This window comes from Pelobates fuscus, chromosome 7 (genome assembly GCF_036172605.1).
Source record: "Pelobates fuscus isolate aPelFus1 chromosome 7, aPelFus1.pri, whole genome shotgun sequence".
In the NCBI taxonomy this organism is placed as follows: Eukaryota; Metazoa; Chordata; class Amphibia; order Anura; family Pelobatidae; genus Pelobates; species Pelobates fuscus.
In genome coordinates, this window is record NC_086323.1 from 47,444,123 (window position 1) to 47,454,255 (window position 10,133).

The window sequence follows — 10,133 nt, forward strand, 5'->3', positions numbered from 1 at the left end:
GCTACGCAATCACGAGCGACTTTGTTGACATCGAGAAGACGCGTGCGTGCTTCGTAATCACAGCGCGACGTTCTGCCCTTCTGCGGGCGGACACTCAGGTTCATTTTCAGTCTGTGTGCTGCTTGGGAGGAAGCATGGATAAGTTCGTTATTAGGAAACCCAAGTCTCTGCAGCCAGAGGTTAAAGTCCCCAGTAAACCCAAAGGACAGGCCACTCTGTATTCACTAAAGGTGAGAGGGGAGCTCTGGGGGACAGCTTGTACCCTGCTCATCCCTATCACTGGGTGTGCACAGGATATTATCATTTATTGTATATTGATCTCTCAGTCATATAGTGCATGTCATTTTATTCTTCAAACCAAGTCAGTATTACACATTTCCTGTGAAAGGTACAAGAGAAAACTAGTTATACAACTTGTTAAAAGTGAATCCCAAAATACCAAATATTGCTCTAGGGATAACCAAACAAATATAAAGGTGCAGGCAATTTTTATTTTACACAAGGCAAGAAACATCAGTATTGACATATAGTACAGGTAGAGACATACATAAATGACAAAGGGGGAAAAAAAATCATCTCTATGTCAAGGTGTTCCTGGGCACACGTGGCGCACTCTGATAATAACCATTGTTCTTCTTGTGATGTTTTTATTGAGCTCATGTAAAATGTCAGTATGGGCACTTTGACCGTAATTTGCAAAGCAGGCTGATAAAATAGCATAGATGTGAACGCAATCTTGCATTTTAAATTCTCTGTTTGCAGGTCCAGCTTTATACATTTCTAGTCGTTTTAGGAGAATGCCAAGCACCATTAGAGCTCTCAGTGTAAGTTCTCAAACCTTTTTGTAATGGTTTGATTTCTTACCTGGGGTCCACTAGGCACCGCCTCTATGAGAGCAGGAACTTTCATCTTGCAGCTAAGCTTAGTGGTTTAGGGCTTAGATCATTGGCTAAGTGTAATCAGCTGACACTTTCATCCAATGAGTTGACACTGTACTGCAGGGTTTAGCCTCGGAGAGGTGTCAGAAGCTCCACGCAGGGGTGTTTCTAGCTTTTATAGAGGCACACAATTTGATTACTTACGTTGGGAGCATGTTGCTATGGCACTCCTGGCTGCATAATCATTATAGTGCACTTTAGTGGTTAAGGTGCTTGGAGTGTTCCTTTAAATGGTCACTGTCACCTAATGTCTTATTATACTTGTCCTGTTTTGTCTGGTATTAGGAGGAGTTATGCCATTCTAAAGGTTCAGTCTACGCAACATGATCAATGCTATATGATACTTCAATTCATGTACAGTTGCATTTTCATATATATTTATCCTCTAGAACAGGACTACACAACCTTTGGCACTTCAGGTGTTGTGGATTACATCTCTCAGAAAACTCTCATAGCCATAATGCTGGTAAAGCTTGAGAGAGATTTAGTCCACCTCTAGAGTGCTGACCATTGCCTACCCTTGCTCTAGAAGATGTACTTTAGAATTGCCATCCCTGATTTATAAGTGCTGCATGCAACTATAGCAATCTATGATTTCATCAATTTTTATAAATGGTTTTCCTGTTTAGAGAGTTGTGGTCCTGGAAGATATAAAGAGATGGAAGTGTATCCTGGAGTTTCCTAACCAGACAACAGAAAACCTGATGAACACTCTGAAGGAACTTAAGAAAAAAATTCCTTCTGAAGAAGTGATAAGATCAACAAAAATCGGTACTAAAATCTGCAGGCTGTTGAGTCTGTAAAATGTGCAGTAGTGAATTCAAGGTTGGAGTTTCAGGGCACATGCTTCCCCCAATAAGTCAAAGGCATTTATGCATGTCCTGCAGCAGGAGCCGAATGAAAGAGCACCCCGCCAAATACTTGTATCCATGTTGCAAATCTTTGTGTGGTTGTTATATGGCTTTATGCCTGTCTGCAAGTGGGTGTAGGTATCTGCATTTGTGCACAGGTGGATGTAAATGTAAGCTCTACTGTTATCAAAAGATTTGACATTTTAAGCGCTGATTTTCTTCCTTCTCTAAAGAAAAACACATTTCACATTACATCTCCCAGCGTCACCAGCAAAGATATATTTTTAAACAAGTGACTTAATGAGTGTTTATTTCTTAGATAGATATATTGTTTTTGAAATATTTATTCCAAGTCATTTTTTTTGTTTGTAAGACAGATATGTCACCAGTATTACTCTTTTTAATGTAACAGAATGCAAGCAATTTAACAATCATTCTATGTCTCTATTTTTGGGTGTTTTTAATTAAATAGTATGTACTCCACGTTTTATGTCTAAGCCTAAAACATATTTAACAAACCTTTTCGGTGCAGTAGAGTGCTTTATCTACAGTCTTGCTTTTATTTTATTTTTATATATATATACATAACTTGTACTCAGTACAAATCCATTATTCCTAATCTGTCACTTTCTTTTTTATATACTATGTCCAAAACAGCCATCATTTATTTAAATTTCTTCTCTCCTTTCCTGAGTGTGAAGGATGTATTAAGTCCAAAAAGTGCAGGAGCAACCCATGTCACTTGCACTTTTTTATGAACATTTAGCATTTAAGATTTGTTAATCCCTGTTTGTCTTCAAAGTTTTACTACTTTCTTTCTTTTTCTCTGTATGTTTAGGTGAAGCAGTTGGAAGCCTACAGACGCATGACGATAAGGATGTGTCACACTTGGCACAGGAAGTTTACAACAATTGGGAAACGTTCATAAAGGAGAATCGCAGCAAACCAAACATTGAAGTAAGATGTGATGCTGCAACTGAGAAACTACGCCAAAACGCCAGGCGACTGTTGGCTGAAGCACTAAATATGGAGGTAAGGAATAGTACGGTTATCATCATGACAAGCAAGTGAATGAATGTCCTGGAATTGTAGGACATTTCTGTTGCTCTAACAAAAGGTGGGTTAATGAGAAACAAATATTTACATTTTCATTATTGTATTCCTTGTTTTATAAATATGTGAATAATTTGTTTCCTTGTAGGTAATGGGGGAAAAAAGGCAATTCAAACACTGTACAAGGGAAGCTCCTTCTAAAATGTATATGTTAAGGTGACTTGACACGTGGTCCAGCCTTCCCATGGGTGCGTGTCTTAACCGCAGCAATCATTATGCGGAGTTGTGCGAGGATCATTGCTTTTCACATGATGATAATTTTTCTTAACACATCACTGTAGGTGTAATTCCTAACCTGTTTCCATCTCCAGGCTGATCACTCTTTGGTTGAATGTATTGAACGTGAAGTTTTCCATCAGACCTCCCGTCTGATCAATGTTCACTACCGCAGAACAATCCGGGCACTTGTATTTGCACTGAAGCACAAGGCAGAGACTCGATGCCAGGTCAAAGAAGGGACTATAAAGATTCATGAGTTGGTGCAAAGTCATAAGAAATAAAAAAAGAAAATTCTCAACTCCTGGGTGAGAACAACTGTACAACACCTTCAGGAAAATTCAGGACATGTAACCTTGGATCAAGTTAATGTTACAGGGAATACTACATGTAGGTTTTCGGGCTGGTTAACACTAATGCCCTTTCTACTGTCATACATTTATTTTTCCATTGGTTACCATCACAAGAAACTTCTTTCAGTGGAGCATGATATACCTATTGTGTAGGCTTTTTAATACCAGGAGATTGCCAGGTTAATATAGCAGGACCCAGTTACACACAGTATAATACATTCATTGTTAACATCTTGAGATGCCGGCCCTTTCTCGTGGTTAATTTTTGGGCAATGTACTTGCGAGTTCAAACCAGGAAAGGCTAGACATGCTTTCACAGTCACAGAGGTGTTTTAAAAATAATAACAATAATTCTTAAACATAAGTTGTTATATTCATAAACATGTTTTGAGAATTTTAAAATTCAGTGTGTAAAATGTATATAACTCCATTATCTCTGCCTATTATTATAGTGTAGTGCAGGATCTGTCAAGATTGACAAGAGTCGCACTGCCATCATGAATTCTACCCCTCTCCCGTTACTCATATCTTGGGGAGAGGTTCTAAGAAGAGGGAGACCAACAAAACAGTAAAGCGTATTCACTGAAGTGGCTATATTAGCCTTGGTTTCGAATTTTGCATTTCACAATGTAACACATAGTGCAGCCAATCAGAATACAGCGTGAACAGTTATTCACATTACCCAACTTTTCTATAATGCAGGGCTTCTGACAACAGACACAACTAAATAGGAACGTCCCTTTTCTTTTATGCACCGCAGTTTTCATTAATGGAAACTCTTGTTTAGTCATTACTGACATATAAATTGTATATTTGGCTACTTATATGTATTTGTCATTCTGCATACAATGATTGTAACACGTGCTGTGTTTGAAAAGTGCTCTGAAATCAGAATTTGTTTTTTAATTTTAATAAAACATTATTTTTGTATGAGCTTTTACCCCATTTCTGAACTCAAGCAAATACATATTAACCCCTTAAGGACCAAACTTCTGGAATAAAAGGGAATCATGACATGTCACACATGTCATGTGTACTTAAGGGATTAAAGAATCACAGTGTAATAGTTATTTATGTATTTAGTATTAAGTGTGTGTGTGTATATATGTAAACATAAATTTATTTATTTTTGGCTAGAGAGTTCATTTTTAGAATTTTGCCAGCCACCTGTCCCCCCATTTTTGCATTGAAATGGTTAAAATTAATAAATCTCGGGGGGCGGAGCCTGGCTACTGAGCTACACGGACGTGTGCTGCATGAGCTCCTGTGGCCAGCACACTAAACTCGACGAATACTCGAACCAATTGCTTACCGGGCTGCAAGGCTACATCAAACCTTGTTCCCGACATGTCGGCGGTTCTGGGGATACCTCTTGCAGGACTCTCCTCCACTGGCAAATACACCTCGAGGCTTTGCGGCCTACCAGTAATCGGACCGAGGGGAGATGGCCGCTCTCCTACGGCCTCAACTGGCGGTAACAAGCGACTACTGCTATCCCCCCCCCCCATGGACTGGTGGGGGTTATCCCGGTCCTCTCTGGCAAGCGGGACACAACCGGGCAACCGGGGCCTGCCACATGCAACCAGCAACCACAAGACACATGGGCACCCAAAATGGCGGACAGGGGCAGCTCACTCACCTCAACGTACTCCACGGAGGGGACGCTCCAACGCCTGGACGAACTGTTTGCCCGATTCTGGGCCAAGCTAGCAAAGCGGGCGACAGGTACCAGTGCGCAGCGAGTGCCACAAAGAGGAGACCAACAGGGTGCCGACCAAAGAATTAAAGGCCCACAAGGTGGCGCAAAACGCACCCGGCATGCCAACAAACCCAAGCCCCACTTGCACAGACCAGGGGCCTTAGGAGTATCCAACCTGCAGCGCACACAGCACAGACGGAGAATAGCCCACCGAAGGCGGCGACCAACCACCAGGACCCTCCATCGCCCACACGGCGGACAGGACCCAGACTCCCCAAGCACCATGGCTCAGGGCTCAACGAAAATGGTCCCCAAGCAGGCCCGAGACCAACTAGGCGAGGGATGCAGCCCCCAAAGCTCGACAACCCGGGAGACGCTATCAGCCCTCAGTGAGCATATACCCAGGGTACACACACACGCACCCAGCCTGCTTGCCACGGGCGTGGGCTGAGGGAACTGCCTCCACCTGGTCCGAGACTTTATTCCGGACACGCATTTATATTTTGCCTTACAGTTTATCATTGCAGCCTTGTTTTACTTTATCCCACACGCTTGACTCCTACAACCCTGGCTAACCATCGATCCGACCGCAGGACTCTTGAAAAGATGACCTAGCAGATGATAGCCTGACTTCACTGCACATAATGTACCCATATAGCTATGGTTTACTGTTTAGCAATTCACCCCAACTGGATAAAGGTTTCCCCTAAACCTGTATATGATGGCCTGGACCGCATATGCCCTTACTCAAACCATATTAAAGGGACACTGTAGGCACCCAGACCACTTCTGCTCATTGGAGTGGTCTGGGTGCCAACTCCCACTACCCTTAACCCTGCAAGTGTAATTATTGCAGTTTTTCATAAACTGCAATATTTACATTGCAGGGTTAACTCCACCTCTAGTGGTTGTCTATTAGACAGCCACTAGAGGTCACTTCCTGGGTCTGTGCTAGAGCGTTGCTGGACGTCCTCACGCTGTGTGAGGACCTCCAGCGTCGCTCAAAACCCCATAGGAAAGCATTGAAATTATTTTTCAATGCTTTCCTATGGGGAGACGTAATGCGCATGCGCATTAGGTCTCCTCGGCCGGTGAGCGAGATCAGTCTCGCCCACCGGCCGACGTAATCACTAGGAGGAGCATCGCGGAGGCGGAGACAGCGGCGAGGGACATCGCCGCTGTCCCAGGTAAGTCACTGAAGGGGTTTTCACCCCTTCAGTAACCGGGGATTGGTGGGTGGGAGGGAGAGGGACCCTCCAGTGCCAGAAAAACGGATCGTTTTTCTGGCACTGGAGTTTCCCTTTAAGTTTTAGCTTGGGGTCCATAGAGAGCAGATCTTGCTAACTCCTCCCAGCTAGTCTGGCCTGTGTTTAACAACTCACAGTCCATCACCATACTCTTCTTTAAACCTATGTCCTAGTTCAACCTTGTAATCACTCTGCTAGGCTGTCGAGGGGCTCACTCAATTCACATAATTTTCCAGTGCTTTGGCAGGATCAGTTTCCCCAGTTCGCCAGAGTAGCCTAACATGTGGCTGTCTTCAGCATGACATGTCTGCCCTACATATAAGCGTCTCCAGCATACTATGTCTGCCTAGCATATGACTGCTTTTAACATGATATGTCTGCCTAGCATATAACTGTTTTCTCCATGAAATGTCTGCCTAGCATATCACTGTTTTCAGCATGATTAGTCTGTCCTACTAGTTTTACGCAGCATGTTTAGCCTGTGACTAGCTTAACTAACTCACCTGCACCAGCCTGCTTAATTAACTAGCACACTGTACTCACACTTTTTATACTATAACAGGAGCAGATTGGGTATTAGGAATTGTCTAGCATGTTACTCAACATATAATTAATAACCTGTTACATGTTTAAGCTACTTTAACCCTTATAACGATCTTGAATTGTCAGAGCTTACCTAGACCTTGCCAAAATGCTTAATCAGTATGTCTACCCTTAGCATGACTTAATATACAAAAAAAAAATGCAAGGACTAAGCTAACTTATCCTCTATTTCATGACTTAAGTTTGACTATCTACGATTCTCATATTAACTAAATATAAAATGTGCAGTCTATATAAAGCCATGTAACTGTTTTATGCCGATTGTATGCGCTTGATACAGCTATCGTGGCGTTTCAAGCTTGTTTGTCACCCGTTGCACATGAAAAATAAAGAAAAAAAAAAAAAAAGAGAGAAAAAATAATAATAATTAATTAATCTCACACTTTTCCAGCACTGGGATAGCTGCAGCTCTCTGCCTCTGGTGAAGTCATCGTTACTGATGACTTGTGTCATAAAGAATCCTTTGCGACACGTGCATCAATCGCTGTGATCCACCAACAATGCTACTCCTAGAGACAACCTCACTTTCACTTTGAGCTACAGTTCAAAGCAAGTGAAATCGGTGATACGAAGGGGATTTATAAAAGTGCAGATTTCTGTAACTTTTATAACATGAGCTTGCAGGAATAGGCAAATATCTTCAGAAAGCTGTGGTGATTAGGTATTTGAAGTGTTCCTTTAATAATCCACTAGGACTTCTGTTGAGTTTCATAGTTATATCCCTTTTCCTCTGTGATACTATGAAGCATTATTGTTAATATTCTTTTTGATGTTCTGAAGGATAATTTCTGTATCCCCTTTGCTCTCTGAAATTACAAAGGATCAATGCTATAAGCAATCCGTCCTGTGTTGCTATGCCATCACTGCTATACACAATCTGCTGTGTGGACATGTTTTCGTGTATTTGTTTTAAATATATTTATTGGTATCATGTCAAGTTTTCTTACTTCAAACAGAGTTTCATGAAAGCGAACAGTCGCCTGCGCAGAGGCTTAAGCATCAGTATAAAATTACAGTTGTAAATTATCGCCTGCGCAGAGGCGAATCAATCAGGTCATTTTTATCGTACATAAACTATGTCTAGGCTTTAATCTAACATTTAACCACAGTATTCTGAATTAACGTTTCAACATACTTGTCTAGAAGAAAAACATTAGTTGTGTATTGCATACAACTGTATAGGGTGGTTCTAAATTGGCCCTTGTGAAGATGTAGTGGTACCTTAAGGAGTATGTAAAGGCTTGTGTCATGTATGTGCGTTACCTAGGTGGATAGTGTAAGTGCTATGCTTTTAACATTTCGCATGGCTATCCCGTGAATGGTTATTTGTGACTCATGTAATTGTGTTGCAAGTATTATCATCCGTGTCATGTCGTGGATGTGGTTTACGGCTGCATGTGCACATTGCAGTCGGTCGCCTGTGTGAAAGTGTGTTCCTCGTTGTATTACTCGAAGCAGTCAGTCGTCTGCGCGGGGGCGTTTCATACCCTGCAGCTAACATCGTGTTTAGTTGCCTGCGCAGATGCGTGTTTCTCAATACATCTATCATAGCGTTTTTTTTGCCTGCGCCGAGGTTCCTTTCACCTAGCTGCAGTGATGACTTTTGGTGCCTGCGCAGAGGTTGTTTGGGTATGTCTATTGCATCCTTAATAGTGATCTTAATTTGTGTGCTGTGTTTGGTTTGAGTTGTGTGTGGGTGTTGGTCGGTGAGTGAGGTGTGTATTCCTGGTATCTATAGTAGAGTCTGTCAGTGCCGCGCGTGTTTAACATGTTCTTAGGGCTGTGTGTGGTTCAGTGTTGTTCAGATGTGTGGTATATTTGCTTGGCGTGTTTCGGGCGTCTGGTTTGTTATCTCGTGTGTATCCCAACTTTCTGGTGGGTTCGGTTATGTGGCCCGTGCCTCCTGTGTTCTAGGCGGTAATGTGGGTTATGTGTGTTGCGTTGTTTCGTCTTGTTCTGTCTTTTATTGGCCGCTGTAGCCCCTCGGTGTATTCTCAGGTATCTGTGTTGTGTGTGGCTGGTATGTCTTGCTTGTGTCTCCTCAGCATGTGGTTGGTCATTGTCGTATTATGTGTCTCCTTTCTCATCGCCTGGTTATGTGGCTATCTTTTGTGTCTGAGGTTGTTTTTCGAGTGTATGTGTGTGTGGCGGTGTCCCGAGAGGGTATGTGAGGGGGTTGCGGGTTGGTGGCCTGTTATCTAGTCCCCCGTTGCCGCCCCGTTCTGCTCAGCCCCCAGGTCTCTCGGCTCCCCGCTCTGGCTTGCCGCTTTCTTGCTCGTTCCTCTCGGGGGTGTCTGACGCAAGGCGGCTTTGGAAGGGGTCGGACGTGGTGTGGCGTAGCCAGTAGAACCAGCGTTGTGTGTATTGGTCTCTTTGTCGCGGGGTGACGGCTTTCACGTCTTCGAATGTTCGCGTCGCTTCCACTTCTGCTACCCATCGTTTCAGTGGGGGCGTAGCTGTTTGTTTCCAGTAGATGGGGATGGTTGCCTTGGCCGCGTTGAGCAGTCTGGGGATGATGGATCTGACGTATGCCGGTGTTGGCATGGTGGTTTTGTGTAGGAGGAAGGCAGCTGGGGTCTCTGGTATTAATTCATCTGTTACTTCGTGTATAGTCTTCCCAATCGTCTCCCAGTATGGACGGATCTTGGGGCACGACCACCAAATGTGCTTGAATGTGCCTACTGCCTCCTCGCATCTCCAGCAGGTGTCTGGCACCTCTGGGTTCCTCGCGTGGAGCATTGATGGTGTCAGGTACCACCGAGTGAGGATCTTGTAGGAATTTTCCTGTAGACGTGCTGAGCCCGGTGTCTTTTGTATCAAGGTGATGGCCGTGTCCCAGTCTGCCTCTGTCATGGGCTCGTCTAGGTCCTCCTCCCATTGTCTGATGCATGGGGGTGCCAGTAGGTATCTGCTCGTGATTAGGGTCTGGTATATCTGTGATATGGCTCGGGGTGGTTCTTGGTCTTGCAAACAGAGGTGTTCGAATGTGGTTGGTTCCCTCAGGAGGTATGGTTTCTGGGGGATGGATCGGGCGTATTGTGTCATTTGCGCTCTCTGGAGTGTGTGTGCGAAGGTATGTGGTTTGTCCGGGAATAGTTCATGTAGTGGTCGGA

At 43.5% G+C, this 10,133-nt stretch overlaps 1 protein-coding gene across 1 annotated transcript; it reads left to right on the plus strand.

Moving 5' to 3' along the window:
* Window positions 1-8: 8 nt before the first annotated feature.
* On the plus strand, window positions 9-4,223 carry TCEANC2 (transcription elongation factor A N-terminal and central domain containing 2). The gene is made up of 4 exons (XM_063428102.1): window positions 9-230; window positions 1,568-1,709; window positions 2,628-2,821; window positions 3,214-4,223. Exons 1-4 carry the CDS (start codon window positions 135-137, stop codon window positions 3,400-3,402), a joined length of 621 nt encoding a protein of 206 aa, XP_063284172.1. The 5' UTR covers window positions 9-134; the 3' UTR covers window positions 3,403-4,223.
* Window positions 4,224-10,133: the final 5,910 nt, after the last annotated feature.